The sequence below is a fragment of the Aedes aegypti genome, chromosome 1, assembly GCF_002204515.2.
Source record: "Aedes aegypti strain LVP_AGWG chromosome 1, AaegL5.0 Primary Assembly, whole genome shotgun sequence".
Classification (NCBI taxonomy): domain Eukaryota; kingdom Metazoa; phylum Arthropoda; class Insecta; order Diptera; family Culicidae; genus Aedes; species Aedes aegypti.
In genome coordinates this window covers 140,484,312-140,501,100 of record NC_035107.1, presented here as the reverse complement: position 1 = coordinate 140,501,100, position 16,789 = coordinate 140,484,312, and the positions used below count along the sequence as shown (strand labels likewise).

Here is a 16,789-nt window from a genome sequence, read left to right as displayed (position 1 = left end):
TATGCTAGTTGAGAACAGTTTGGCCATCATTTTAGTGATTTTGTAGGTTTTGTTTGCGTAATTTTGATATGGTTTATATCGAATTTTTAATCAAAAACTTCAAATCAAGATTTCTCGAGATTCCTCCTAGAGATTTTTTTTAAATTAGCCAAGAGGTGCGGAATGGCCTCAGGAATCGATCCCTGTACTCAGATTTGATGGACAAATTTTTACATAATAACGGTTTGTCGGGGCACCGTGGTAGTAGATTGTCTTTTTACGCATTTTTGCGTTAGAGTAGATCTTTGATGATGTGTAGATCTACCATTACGCAAATTTTCTAAAACAAAAAAGCCATTTTCGGGCGTCGTGACAGACTTTTATATCTAATGCGTTAGTTAAGCGTGTATGGAAGCCTCGATAAGGATTACGAAGAGTTTCCAAAACAAGACGCAAATACACATATCAGGAAGGAGTACCTTTTCCGACCGCTCATTGGAACAGAAAGCCTTCATACAAGTTACAAACGATAATAGCCTATGGCTTGTGATCACTTGTGATCACCGCTATGTTAAAGACGACCTCCTGGCTAATGGACGACATTTCTCAGATAAATGCTCGTCATGTGCAATGATCAAGAAAGAAATTTGCTGACTGATAGAACAGAAATTGCAACCAGGCAGAAGGAGCACTTTCAGCAGTTATTGATTAGTAGGTTTCCGGGAAGAACGAGATTTCGGTCAAGGTTGTCAAGCATGGAAGTTAGTAGCTTTACCAATCGAGCCATCGAGTACTTTTGAATGTTTAGAAAGACGAAGGAATGCTCACCGTTTGGTTTGATGGCCTCTTATACGTCCAATCAACAAGAATGAACACGTTGACCTTCCCTCTCAAACAAACAACAACGAGAATGAGCACAGACTGGAGCGAAAGAAATCAAAGGGTTTAGCATCCGGCCTATAACAAACTGCCCCATCCTCAACAAGCTGAGGCCGCTCAAGAACCATAGACCAACTGAGACTCGTCGACCAAATACTCACCTTGCGAATAATCTTAGATAAGATTCTGAAGTATAACTTAGAATTATCTATCTTATTATTATCAATTTCAAAGCAGCGTAAGAACGCGCAAAAATTGGTCGACAAAAAAAGTATTTCTCAGTCAAAATTTATAATACAAAAACTTTTTTACTTGCTTCTGGTAGGTTAATTCATATATTTTAAGGAAATAATGTTCGTTTATTATTTTGGTTTGCTAAATACGAACTGTCATGCCTTCAGATTAACCCCTTGTATAAAATTTTGCATAGTGGTCTCATCGACCTTACTCGCCGCCGAACGCCAGTTTGATTTGAACAGCTGCTTGTAGTCCATGGATTTATTAGTTTTTTTTGAAATTCCATCTGACCAAGGCCCAATACCATTCGATAGGACGAAGTTCTGGGCTGTTGGGAGGGTTGTGGTCTTTGGGTACTAAAACCACGTTGTTCGCATCGTACCACTGGATTGCCTTTTCCCATAGTGGCAGCTCACAATGTTTGGTAAGAACAGCACAGGTCTATTATGTTGCTTCAGGAATGGTAGCAGCCGCTTTTAATGGCATTCCTAGACGTAGATCTTTTGATTGATGGTTCTGCTGGTGACGAAAATGTCACATTTCAACCACACGTGCATATGTCATGCCAGACGAGGTATTGTTTCGTAAAAATTTTGATAGTTTGATGGTTTTGAACATTTCGGCCAGTTTCTTTTTTTCTTATGGGGTATAAAATTCTTGTCCTGGAAGCTACCTGTAATCCGCTTTCACATAAGGTTCTTACAAGAACGTCGGATTCTCTTGCCGCGCGAGCAAAATTTTGACACGCTGCTCCTCTTACTTGGACGTCATTTTGAAAACTGGAGAGCAAAAAGCGAAAATTCATTATATCAACCATTGTATATACACTAGAGTGATGCAAATTTCGAAATTTTTGCTCCCTATGCTTAAACGATTTAAATTATGGTAAAAAGCATCCTCCCAAAATTTGAAATGATTTGGAAGAAGTTTGACTGTGCTCAAGCCATTTGAAATTTATATGGAGATTACTATGGAAAACGCCAACCTTTTGTGATCAGCCCTCTATCTCTTCATCACTAAGTTTTATGTAAAAGTGAACACACTCTTCTCATATGAAATTCTTCCAGCTACAACTTTGCCGAAGATCACATTTTGATTGGACGTCAGGAAAAATTGTTATTCATCATCATAAAGTGGGTTTGCCTTCAGTAAGCTTCACCAACTATTCGGCAGGCAACAGTGGTGCTCCTGGCGGGAATAATAGATCAAAGTAATCCAGGCTACTATGTTCTACAGCAAAAAAGCAGTGTTGCTCTGAAAGTAATTGAATGATCATCTCAGCATGGTTTAGACTTTGGAATCAAGAATAACAAATTATCCTTACGTCCCAACAAAATGTGGTCTTCGGCAACGTTGTAGCTGGAAAGATTTTACATCGTTCGCTTTTCCATATATTATTATGGCGAGCAAATAGAGGGCTGAACACAAAAGGTTTGGCTTTTCCATAGTAATTTCCATATAAATTTCAAATGGCGTGTGCACAACCAAATTTCTTCCAAATCACTTCAAATTTTGGGAGAATGATTTTCATCATAATTGATACCGTTTAAGCATAGGGGAGCAAAAACTTCAAAATTTGTATCAGTCTAATATACACTCAACTTTCAAATGCAGTATTTCAGGTTGCGGTTTTAATGCATTTGAAATAGAAATACATTAATTTGAAGTTGACCAATTTTTGCGCGTTCCAGTCTTTATGTACGACGTTGCCCAATACATTAGTAGCTGGATAAATGATCATCCAGTAGAAATACCCTTGAAAGTGATTTGTTCAACTTTTATTCCGAAAAAATGAAGATGGATGATTCGAAATCAAGTGCTCGAATTGCAAACAAGGTTCCCCGTTTGTTCCGTTCTACGGATAGAACCAAGGAGATGCGTAAAGGTTGCTCTCGGGGAGTACAGACAGGAGATTCGGCGAGCAGAGGAACGGCGCTATCATCATAGGTCGCATAAGCTCCTTGGCTTTGCGGTTGATGTCGACTTCAAGATTTCAAAACATGTGTGAGCATGTGATTTTGGTAACTTTTTAGTGTCATCAGACATATTTGCCTAAACTTCGAGATAATATCTACATTTGTCAAGACTCACATATATTTCCGAGACTTAATATAAGGATTGAACTCTACACTGAGAACAGCGTTGCGGTTGAAATTACTATATCAGAGGGTTAAATTAAATACACAACGCCACTTGATTTGTGCAGACTAAATTCGCATTTATTTAGAATATTTTGTGCATTCAATTTTACCATGGCACCATTTGTATAGTAAAAATTACTATATCATGGTTAAAAACTTGCAGCAGACCAGAATCGAACCGAGGATCTGGCGATTGCCAAGCGCGAACGCTAGTCGCTCGGCTATCGACGCGGTTGGATTGAGAGGGAACAAAACGCAAATAAAAAGCGTTCATGACTGCTCAATCGTGGTTGGAATAGTAAATTCAAAAACACGTTCATGGTTCTCATTACTGCAACGCTTGTGTCAGTGTACCTACTACTAGCTAGAAAAGCATTCTGAATATCTATCTATATTTATCTACCTATCTATATAATCTATATAAATGAAAATGGAATGGTGTTTGTATGTCACGAATTTGTATGAAAACGTATCGACGGTTTTTAATGATTATTCGGGAAGCATGAAAATCGAGTGAAAAGAAAACTGGGAGGCTTCATAGTATCATAATTCGGCCGGCCTACTTGGTGGTAACACAACGTTTGCCGAGCCAACCCGTAGGCTACGGGGCTGACACACAAAATTCAAATTGCTCGTATTTGGGCATAACTCAATATTTTTTTAATAAAATTTTGAGCATTGCTGTACTATTAGTTATAGTTTTATGAGTATTGGGTAAGTATAGATTCGAAGTATTGTTGACAAAGTTATTCCAGAACATCTATAGGGTAAGGTAAAAATCACATAAATTTCCTTTTAGAACTCATTTATTATTTGTAAACGAAATGTTTTCATACAAAAAGTGAACATATCCGTTATTTGTAACCAGCTACATAAATTCATGAAACGTTTCATAGCATGTAATAACTACATTAAGTGATTTATAGCATATGTAAAGCCTTAACAGATGTCTAAACTACATGTAACCGGATATTGGAGGCTATCCAAATCGTTCTAGAGCTGGTTCTAATGATCTACTGACTTTTCTACAGTCTATATTAATACAATTCTTGTAATACACTTTTGCTTTAATCCATAGAGCTTTATGATGGCCTAAACAGTTATGATTTTTTTGTAAGTTTTCATCGTATTAGGCTTATTTTATCACGTCAATCGGCCAACTAACGTCAAACTTCCCTGCTTTGAATTATACCGACTCGTAAGAGTTGTTATGCAATTGATCTCAGTTGCATAATAACTTATTACGCAAATCTTTTAGCTTGCGCAATTACACAAGGCTTTTGACGACTTGAATCAACACACAACAATTTTCGAAAATTTAAAAAAACGGCGATCACATCTAAATTTCTCAAATGGCTACGAAATTGATAAAAATATTGCACGCAGCTGAACTCGATGTTTACAGAACTCCTCGTAATTATTCAGCTAAAAGCATCATTGGATAAATGAACTACTAACCCTTAAAAATATGATAGTGCTGCCAAACACAGAACACTAATGAAATTAATATTATTAACTCATTACGCGTGGTAAAGATGGATAAATTATGGGTAAGATTATGACAAAAATCCACGATTCAAACCCTGGACTGTTGTTTCATACTGTTCCACAATACCAGTTGTTGTAGAAGCGAACAGTTTCAACACAAAATAAATCGCACTCGCTCTGCACGCGTGTTTAGTATACATGAGATGGATGAATATGGGTAGAGTTTCCATTCCCGGAAACATTTCCAGAAAATCAATTTCCCGGGATTCCCGTTTCCCGGGAATTGATTTTCTGTTTCCCGGGATTCCCATATTTCTCGGGATTTCCATATTTCCCGGGTTGGTCTATAAAAATATAATTTACTATCTATTTTCAAAAAAAAAAAAAAAAACATCGCATAATTTATGTTTTATATCATTGTAACCAATGAACTTGTTACATCACTAGTTATATTTCAATGCTATTTGAATGATTTTTTTGTTTTGTTTTTCGTAATGAAATAGTTGTTCATAAAATAGATATCGTTTTGACAAAAAAAAATATATATGCTATATAAAATAAAGGAATTTTCGAAGGACCTTTTCTATGAATTGAGTTGGCTTATAAAGGTTATAAAGGTTTCAAGAATATAACAGTCACAATTTTTAATATAAGACTGGATTTTTTATATACTTCATACGATTTATCAAGAATAAACTCCACGTTGGCTATTGCTTAATACTTTAAACTTTCTTGTTTTGAAGCCTAGCGTTTGAAAGGAACCTACCATTTTTTTAGAGAAACATGAACAAATTACTCACAAAGAAGAGAAAGAACCAACAAATTCACTGGTATAAAATACATATAGGGTCGATGTACCATGTACAAGCTGAATTTTGAAGCCGTATATCTAAGGACAAATATTCGTATAACATCGAAAATTAACGCCACTGGCATTATTTTTACGTCATCTGAAAGCATTTTATCTCGGTTTTGTGAAAAAAAGAACATAAAATACAAAAACTCGACTTTTTGTATTTAATAGTTTCTCTTAGTAGAGCTACTATTGGAACAATAAGTTTGCTATAGATGCAAGGATGCTTACATTATAAGCAAAATTTTATTTCGACCATTTTATTAAACAAAATCGAGTTGTGTAACAATGGTACTTAGATAAATAGTTTCTGACCTTCATGTCAAAAAAATATTTTGCAATGATTTATAGCAAACCGGCCGTAAAAAGCCACTAGTGCGACTATAGGGGACTGTCTACTAAAGGAACATCGACCCTACAAGAAATACGAATAATTTGAAAAAAAATCCACTAAATTTGCTTCATTTTGGATATGGGTTATGAAAGGGGTCCGCGTGGTCTGTAGGGATTTGAATTCTAAACTTGTAACCAACTCAGTTATTGGGTCACCAAGTGGCTCGGCAGCTTAGTTGGTAAAGCGCTCGTCTAGCATACAAGAGTCCTGGGTTCAAATCCCAGCCGAGCACGTGGATTTTTTTCATAATTTCACCCATAATTTGTCCATCTTTACCACGCGTAATGAGTTAATTAATTTATTTTCACGTTTTTGAGAATTTCCCGGGATCCCGGGAAATGGTAATTTTATTTCCCGTTTCCCGGGTTACCAAATCCCGGGCAATTTGGAAACTCTAGATATGGGTTATGAAAAGCGTCTGCGTGATCTGTGGGGATTTGAATTCGAAACTTGTAACCTTCTGAGTTATTGGGTCACCAAGTGGCTCGGTAGGTTAGTTGGTAAAGCGCTCGTCTATCATACAAGAGTGCTGGGTTAGAATCCAAGCCGAGTACGTTGATTGTTTTTCATAATCTCACCCATAATTTATCCATCATTACCACGCGAAATGAGTCAAGTAATTTGATAACCGTGTGGATTGGATTACCGAAAATCTCAATACATGTTTCACTGTAAATGTAATGTTTAAGATATGATGGAAAAAAATAACCAGAATTAATAAAAATAAATTTGTATGTCAAATTTCTTTATTACATAATAAATGGTGGTTTCTTGTGCTATGAAATTTGCTTGCGTTTGTGGTACATTATTGAGAAAGACATGATTGCTTTCATTTAAAGTTTGACTGTCGAATTATCAATGAATTAATGCTTTGTGGAGTAGACAAACTCAGCAAGAGCGAAAATCTACTATAATAAAGACAATAATAACTAACCGAGAGCACGACGTTCGGTATAAGTACAATAGGCATACGGTCGTAAGGTATAAGTGTGATAGGCAAGATGGACATTTGGCATAATATATATTTGGCATAATGGACGATAGACAGATTTTCCAAAATGAAAATTGAAATCATTGATGTGAAAAGTGAGCTGACATTTTTTATTCTAGTGAAGGACTTCAGAAATCAAAATAGTATCCTTTGAGATGCGGTTGCCCAGCAGTCGTCCCATGCTCCCATCTGGAGAGCATGTTGCACAAAGTATTGTTTTGTGTAACAAGACTCGGAGATGGCGGTAGTGTGAGACGTCAAATACGAAGAAAAACGATGCGCGGGCCTCTGGTTGTGATGTTTGAAACATATCGAATTTAAAATAATCGTTAAATAAGTAGTCGATGGAATATATTAATGTTTAATGCATTGAGCTGGATTTTAGAATTAAAACAATGATCATGATTACAATCTTCTCTCATAACTAGCGATATTGGGTTCATTCTTAAATTTCATAACGCCGAAATAGTCATTTGTGATAAATCAATCAACCCACTCCTCGTAACGCCGTAACGTAGGGGCCTTCCTTAGCCGAGTGATTAGAGTCCGCGGCTACAAAGCAAAGCCATGCTGAAGATGTCTGGGTTCGAATCCCGGTCGGTCCAGGATCTTTTCGTAATTGAAATTTCTTTGACTTCCCTGGGCATAGAGTATCATCGTACCTGCCACAGGATATACGAATGCGAAAAAGCCAACTTTGGCAAAAAAGCTTTCAGTTAATAACTGTGGAAGTGCTGATAAAAACACTAAGCTGAGAAGCAGGCTCTGTCCCAGTGAGGACGTTAATGCCAAGAAGAAGAAGACTCCTCGTAACACTTTCTGCATGAATTTTGCACTATTTTTTATGAGCTCCTACATCTTGAGGACACCCAGATACTACAAACAGCGTAAAAGAATTTGTAAATGGACCTGAACAATTTTCGATCTAAGACGAGTTTCGAATGGCATTCACGCAATTTGTTTTATGCTAAACGTCCATTATGCCTAACGTCCATTATGCCTAACATCCTCATGCCTAATGGAGTACACTCATAATAATAATAGCTTTGTAGGAAATCTTTCATGTTCAGAAGCTTTGATGAACACCGTGGTTTGTCATTTTCAATTATCTGAAGTCATTAGGCATCTGGCAATACTGAGACTATCGGGGTTTCGATGATGTGTTGAGTTGAGATATCAAAACTTTGATTACATCATAGAGATAGACTGATGAGTTCACCGCAATGCGGCGTTGATTGTCCGAGTCGTTGCCGCGATGGCCCGTGGGAAACCAGAGAAAGTAGTGGTCGTGAGTTTGGTGAAGAAAGAAATCAAACTGCTGGAAGCTTTTTGCCTTCTCGCGACTATTGGGACCACCAAGCCGCAGGAAAGCCATTTCAATTAAAAATTCGAACCGCAGTCATTATTCAAATAAAAAGTGAACCGACAGGTGAGATGATTGTTTTTACTTCGACAGGCGATGACTGATCTAACTGTTGCTGGGAACTAAATGGACATCGATCAAAAAGGGGTTTTATGGGAGAATGGAAACAAATGTAAGTAATCACAATCAAAAACACAAAACAACATACAACAGTAAACTAAAATCACTATGAATAAAATCACGCCCGAAAGCAAACAGAAAACATGAGTAAGGATTACCTTTATCGTCTGTTTTTGGATTGGCACCTGGCTGCCAGCGTTCTACAACGAATGGGATAGATGAGAAGAGACATAGTGGATGAATGGTTTGAGAAGAGTGAAGTCTGTATGCATGAATGGAGTAAGTTGTGTTTATGATATGAGAAAATTTAAACTTATGAGATAACTAGAAAGAATGGTTTAAAACATGCAGTAATATAATTCGATTTGAATTCCTTAAGTACGGTCGGTTTACCAATAGCCGATCAGGTAAGAACAATGATTTGCATGAAATCGAATAATAAAGCCAGCTATTTATTTTGATTTCGTAGGAAATATATGAAAACTACGAAATATCATACTTTTGTGTTTGATACTGCTTGACTTACTATAGGAAAACATGCGCCTATAGTATTCCCAATTCCTAGCAGAATTCTGTTCCTATAGTAGCACTAGCTTCACGGCGCAGGCAAAAAGCAAATCAAAAGTATATTTCTACACAGGTTTTGACGAGTACCCCCGCTAATTGGAATGATCTCTTAGGCAAATCATCAGGGTTCGTTTTCAGTTTGAACTTCTAGTTACCCTACGCACAATGAACACACGAGTTTCTGGTTATTCCATTGAACAGTGGTCCAGAAAGCAGTTTTACGCGGTAAGATGCATTTTGTGCTTAAGAATGAAACATTGGACGACAACGATCTTCTACAAAGTTATTTGTATTAGTAAGGCCCTTTGTTTGGTATTACACGCACCCGCCCACCTCCGCGTAACGATATTTGTATGAATTTTTTACAAATTTTGTTTGAGTTGTAACATTCTAAGTACACTCACCCCTTCCCTTCAAGTTATAAAATTTGTGAATGCAGATTATTATTTTTGTAACTATTAGGCTAGGGCCTTCGTAAAGCATTATCCAGAAAAAAATGTGGAACCGGAAAAACAAATAATCATTCTACTCCGGCAATGCGAAAAACGAACCTGCTTGCTTGGGCTTTACGAACCGCTCACAATAACGGTGCAAGTGCTCATAAGAACAAAAAGAACTAAATTGAAAAGTAGGCTCTGTTTCAGTGGAGACGTAACGTCGCAAAGAAAAAGAACCATTAGTCACCAGAATAAACAAATTTCTGTCCAAAAATGCTTATTAGGATCCGTCCATTAATTACGTAAGACAATTTTCGCGGTTTTTCGATCCCCTACCACCCGAAAAGATTTTTTGTATGAAAACTAAAAAACAAGTCCCAAGCCCAAGCAAGTCGGTTCGTGTTGTGCGAGTGCAAACAGATATTCGTGTTCAGTCGAGGATGGATTGTCAACTGGTGAGCCCGTTTCATGCTTATGATCACACATTTTATCGTGGCAACGCTACGTTGTGTAATTTTCTAATAATCTATGGATGGTTCGTCACTACAAGTGTCCACAAATTCCGTTATTTCTGTTTCATATAATATTAATCTACATATACTTTTATCTTTTGTCATTACTAAAAATACCCTATGAACAGTTTGACATTTTGAATGTCGACGTACTTCACCGCGAGACAAAAATGGAAAACTAGTTTTAAGTAAGTTGTATTTTTCCTCCCTATTCATGGTTTGCATCACCGACCAAAGGTGACTCCCAGATCTTTTTCCTCCCTCATTTGTCAACACTCTTCCCATGATGATTATGGAGATGCAGAGGTATTCTCGGTTCCTAGCAGCAACAATTATTACACAATAACACTCCTTCCTCATCCCAACTGACTGTAAGGACTGTAAGACGTTATTGATCAATAATATGAGAGATGTTAAACATGCACTTCAAAAGTAAGCGAAAAGTCCCCTCCCTTATTCATTTGGATCGAAGCGCAATTCTTACCAGCTTCGATCAATCACGGAGTAGCTATGCTTTGTTAAGCTATGCTATGCATAACAGTCCGTGTCATATCGCATTCGGAGAACACTATGAATGTTGATTTTCACTCTTTCGCATGATAAGTGACGAGGGAGTGTTCAAGTGCATTTCCACAATCTCACAGACTAAAACGGTATCGCACCATTCCAATTATTTAGGTTTTGCATAAGATTGGTAATGTTTTTCTTATTTTCTTGTAATGCAACCTTAAACAACTTAAATCATAATCTATTTTTCCAAATCTCAGCCGATTTCTATGATATTTGAAGTGCAAATTTCTTACTTGAATACAGTGGCGTAGCATTTAGGGCCCCTCCAAATTAAGATGAGCGTCGTCTAAATGTAAGGCGCTAATGTTGAATCGACTGCTGACTTAAACGATGACCAAATAGCTGTTGTAGAATTGTGACTAAAGTTATGGAACTTATGTTAATATGTTGGCGTAGTCGATAAATGGCAAAAATGTCAATTAATGAGCATACAGTCCTAGTTTTATCAATTCTTGATCGAAAAATGTTTACTGCAATTAACTTTGGGACAACCAGTGAATTGCCATTGAAGTGAAAATATTAGCTAGCGAAGTAGCTCTGGAAAGGCAATGATTCATATACAGTTTTAATTGAGTATTCAAGGAAAATTTGGACATTTCCAACATTTTATGTATTAATCGAAATTCTTGATGAAATAAATGCCTTAACAATAAATGAATTTGCTCAAAGTTTTCTTCAATTAATTTACAAAAACTTCGTAAGGATAACCAAAGATTCCGCTTGAATTCCTTCAAAGATTCTTTCAGAATTTTTTCATGGAAATCATAAGTACTCCAGGGATGTATCCAATGGTTTTAACATTGATTTCTCAAAATATCCCATTAACAAGATCTGTAAGATTTAAAAGAGTATTTTCTCAAAGGTTTTCCTAGAATTACCTTCAAAATTATCTTTCAGATTTCAACAAGGGAATTCATTCAGGAATTACTCCAGAGATTGTTCCTAACATTCTTTCAGGAACTATTCTAGGAGTTCTTAACAGCATTTACAGCCGTTGTATGCTGCTTACCGGCACAGGGCTTACAAGCGCTGTAGTACAGCGTTATATACCCATATACGACTTGTTTCAGTGCCAGAAGGTCACAGTGCCTAAAAGCACTAGAAAATATTATATAAAACCTGTTGGCACTGAAAATCCGTAAGCGGCCCATATACCGCTTATAACAGTGGTTAATGTTTACCTGCACAGAAAAAAAATCCGTTCTCGTATCCGTGAACAGCACGCGTGAACTCGTCAATAACAAAAATACACCGTGAACTAGATCATGTATACGAGACCAATCATGGTAGTTCACGGTGTATTTTTGACAGTTCACGTTTTCCAGAACGCTTTTTTGAGCGTGTGGGTAGTATTAGTTGGTGTGGAATCTTAGATGAACTTTTGAAGAAGCTTGTTAGATTTTACTTCAAAAATACACGAGAAATTGTTTCGAAGAAATACAGGAGTAGGGTAGATGTGGAGGTACTAAGAACGGTTGAATTTCATTTAACCGCCATAATTCAAGAAGCGCAATTAATGTACATGTTATTGTTGTAACGGGAAGTAACGACCATTGACTTAATGAGAAAAATGATTTCATCGCAGTAATCCACGACATGTCAGTGAAAAATAATACCTCCACTATTGGTACACTGTTCCTTTAGTTGCGGTATATTTTTAATTTGTGTTCCTATAGTTGTGGTATCCGTTGTTTTCTTATGGGATCCTCCACATAGGAACACTTTACCAGTGTTGCTCAGACTCATTTCCCCGAAAATAACATTTTCCGAACTACGAAGCAACGAACTACTACAATCATGCTCTATCCTCCTAAGATAGAAAAGCAGATGGTTAAGCTTGAGTACTGCACACAAAATCAATCAATTTTGATCCAAGAGAGCCACAATTTAAGTTTCGGTGAAATGAAATGAGTGAGTGAGTGAGTTCGAATCATTTCACCGTAACTTGAATTGCGGCCCACCGAGATCGAAACTGTCGGATCCCATGTGCAACACTCAAGCCCAACCACCTCCCCCTCCATCTCAGGAATACAACGCACAGTTATAACAGTTCATGGCTTCACAATTCGAATTTCGGGTAAATGAGTCTGGTCAACACTGCACTTTACCGCAACTATTGGTACAAGTAAGAAAAGTTTTAGCAAATTTAGTGATATTTCATCAGTTCTAATGCAATTTGAACGCTCTTTTCAGCTATTCCATATATCAACAAGCCAATACGTCGATTGGCAGTGTCGGTGCTGTAGCTAAAGTGATAAAATCAGTGAAAACGGCACTACCGCAACTATAAGAACACCCACAACTAAGGGAACACTTACCCTAATTTCGCATGAAATGCTAGAGAAATCTTAAGAAAAATTTCTGAAGGAGCATCATGAGGAATCGCATGTAAAATTTGAAGATGCATTCCTGGAAAAGTATTAAATATATTTCCTGGGACAACCCTTGGAGGATTTTTTTTGGAGCAATTGGTAAATGCGGATGAATCCTTAAAGGAATGCATAAACAACTTCTTGAAAGGCAAATTAGAGAAACTGGCGTAAGAACTCGTAGATCTTCCTTTAAAAATCCCCAAATATTTATTTTATGAATTGTAGTATGAGTTTTTATTTTTCTTAAAAGAATTCCTGTAGGAAACGTTGGAATATCCCATTTAAATATAAATAGGGAAATGCAAAACGTTGTTATTGTTGCTTATGGATTTCCTGCAGCAAATTACGAAGAAATTCCTCTAGCATTCCCTTGAAACACCGCTGGAAGATTTTTTAGGAGACTTGGTGCTGGAATCAATAGAGAAATTTCTGAAGGAGATCCCAGAAGTGGAAAGATCTTTATAGATATCGCTAGGAGAATTCCTGAAGTTTTCTCTCGAGAAATCTGAAAATAAATTCCAGAAGAACCTGCGAAAAAATGCGTAGTGGTCTCTGAAGGTTTCTCTGCAAGCAAAAAAAAGAAAAATTTGACTTTAGAGACCATTTTTCTTATAGTAGAGACTTTGTAGAACTTTCATTGAAAATAGAGACTTGAATTTAAACAGAGACTACGCCTTTTAAAAGAGATCTGCTATCAGCCTTGAATGTGTACAAACCATGCCCGAAGATGGTAACGGATCTGTTTTTTTAAATTATAATTGAAATGAAAATCAACTTGTTTGAGAATATGGTCTGTATCAACCATCCGTATCAGTTCCAAATACAATTATGGGCAACGCACATTAAGGTAGATCCGTCTGAATAACAAAATTAAACCGAATGTTTCTTATTTTTCTGACGTTACGTCTCAACTGGGACAGAGCCTGCTCATTGGATTAGTTTTCTTATGGGTACTGCCACAGTTATTAATTAAGAGATTTATTTGCCAATTGACCATTATTGTATGCATATATTGTGTGTTTTATATTTGCTAAAGAATTAAATTCGAAAGTTGACTAAGGGAGACTTTTCGATTGATATCTTGCTTTTGTCATCTGCAAATGCATACGTCATTTTATCCTCCCAATCAGTGAGTTTTATGAACGATTATATGGATGAATTGACGTAAACTATCCTATAACATTTCCCCGAAAACTATTACCACGAAAACCATCACACTGAAAGTCAATACCCTAAATGGTCAAGTACCCCGAAATCCATTATCCTGAATACCATTTCCCCGAATGGACCATAACCCCTAATTTTCTTGCCATGGAAAATTCAAATCGATGATCCGACAAATGAACACTATATACACTATTCTTTAAGGGCTGTCAACTTCAATTTTGCTCAAGACAATTGAGTTTGTCGATTATATTTTTGACGGCTATCGCTCAAACTTTAAATCAAATGGTAGAACTCGAAAGAACAGTCTGTAATTCAAAGAAAGGAAAATCATTTATTAAAAATTTTACACTGGCATTAAACAACCTCGAAAGAACAGCCGATAATTGAAATAATCAAAAAACAAACAATTAATTCGCGAGCGTCAGTGAAGAATTTCTTGAAGTGCACTGACTTTCGGGGAAGTGTCGCATTCTTCTGCTTCTTCTTGGCATTACGTCCTCACTAGGACAGAGCCTGCTTCTCAGCACAGTGTTCTTATGAGCACCTCCACGGTTGTTAACTGAGAACTTTCTTTACCGAACTTGCCATTTTCACATTGGTATATCGCGTGGCAGGTATGATTTTACTCTATGCCCAGGGAAGTTAAGGAGATTTCCATCACGAAAAGATCCTGGACCGACCGGGAATCGAACCCAGACACCTTCAGCATGGCTGTGCTTTTTAGTCGCGGACTCTAACCACTCGGCTAAGGAAGGCCCCAAGTGTCGCATTAAGGAAACTGGTTTTAGGGGTAATTTACCATTCGGGGTAATGTGTCATTAGGGGTAACGTTACATTCGGTTTTCACGGTACTGGTTTTCGGGGAATGGTTTTCTGGATTCGGGAAAGTGTTATAGGGCCAACGTAGACATCAGGTCATTGTCATAGCAACCTGGTTTATACGCTAAACTATCCAAATTCGGGTTTCGGGTGCAAACCAAGTGTTTCTTCGGATAAGTTGATGTATGTGCTCATATCAATCTGTTTTCCTCTTATAGTTCAAATATTTCAGAACAAATAAGCGCTGATCGCATGTCTAACATACACTGGTTTAGGTAAAAGATGCATATAAAAGAAAAAAAAACATTTTGGTCATATTTTACGCTTACGTCTAGTATGCGAATAGGAGCAGTATTATATTTTAATAATAAGCCATCTATTTCAGTTATGGCTGTTATGCTAAAAAACTAATACTGGCCTCATTTATGGAAAACGTTCACGGCTTAAATGGGCTAATTGATCTTAAATAGCAAATGTCTTGCAAATTGAAACCCCAACGATCAGCCCAATCGCTTAGAGTGAATTCAATCTAATTTATTTCCATTTAATCTCACCATCTTGGCCGTGGTTTGACAGCTCCTCTCAGGACTGCATGAAGTGCCGGTTAGACCTCACAGAGCCATTTTCCAACGTTCCGTTGGTTTGAAGCACTGTTGTTCGGGTGCGTTTTCAAGACGAGTGAGAGTTACTTAAAACTTGTGCCTTTTTGCACTAGAGGAGTATTTGCACGTCTCCACAGAGAGAGAGAGAGACGCGATAATATCAGGAAATCATAATTTCACCACACCAAACAACAAGAGCTGCAGTTTTTTTTTTGCTTCAAACTAATCAAGCAGAAGACATAAATAAACGAGCGCATAATAAGTGTAGCACAGCAAAAGTAAGTGGAATGTGGAAATGCTTCAGCGTCGATAGGTGCCGTCGTCATCGCCGTTGAACAAGAGCCAATTTATTAGAAGCGTGTCAAGAAATAAAACAAATTGATCGAGTGCTAGATAAGTGCACGATTTATTTCTTCTTGTGGCACGAGGAGATGCATCTACATATAATTGAAGCGCATTTTGAAATGTACTAATGCGTTAAACTGTCTTTCCGCCATGAGACAGACAAGTGAATTGGAGTGCATTTTGCATGGTTAGATAGCATAATCGTTGGGGAGCTAAATTGTCCTAATTGGCTGCTTGATTTCTCTATTATGGCCTTGTTCGCAGATGACCGTCACAACAATGCCTAATAAGTATGCAAGATAAGAAATTCCTTCTCATTCCGTACCCTAATCGTATATTTTTTGTATTGTATGTGATTAGGAATTGCAAAGTTTCCAGAATTATAATCCTTATGTGTAGATCATATGAAAGGGAAAATTGTAGTTTATTTTATGAATAGAAACAATCCAAAAAACATGGGTACAAAAAATATGCAAACAAATTGCGTTCAAAAAACTTTCTAAAAAAATACTCAAAACAGGGTTAATTGTAATACGTCTAAAAATAGCGGCTTGTCGCAAATCTAAGTGATAACGTCAAATTTTGATAACTTTTTTCGCACGATCAGATAAATTTCGCTATATTTAAGGTAATCTAAGATTATGTTGTTTATATATGTCTCGAACTATTGCCCCACTATGGGCAAAATTGGTTTCCAAGAATTTATGCAAAAATTAATACACCACAAAGCATTCTATGGTAAGCCTAGAAACGCCCTTACATAAAAAATGGAAAATGTTGCATTTCTATTTTTTAAAGACAGACACGTTAATGCTTTCAGTGGACGATTTGCCCTCTGAAGGAAGCACCACACTAGACAACGGACTAGCATGCAACGCTCAGTGGCACAGTGGAAATACATTCCAAACGAAGTTTTCCGGACTGAAGCGGGAATCAAACCCACAATCCTTGAC

At 37.1% G+C, this 16,789-nt stretch overlaps 1 protein-coding gene across 6 annotated transcripts in view; it reads right to left on the bottom strand.

Annotated features, from left to right (window-relative positions):
* LOC5578659 (protein singed) overlaps positions 1 to 16,789 on the bottom strand; it is a 126,883-nt gene that overhangs the window by 28,486 nt on the left and 81,608 nt on the right. For 3 of the 6 annotated variants that reach the window (XM_021848835.1, XM_021848839.1, XM_021848846.1), the window contains one exon: positions 8,604 to 8,645. The exons of the other annotated variants lie outside the window; for them this stretch is intronic. In XM_021848835.1, coding sequence (XP_021704527.1) covers positions 8,604 to 8,645 — 42 coding nt within the window. The remainder of the gene's footprint in view (positions 1 to 8,603; positions 8,646 to 16,789) is intronic. 6 annotated transcript variants of the gene reach the window in all.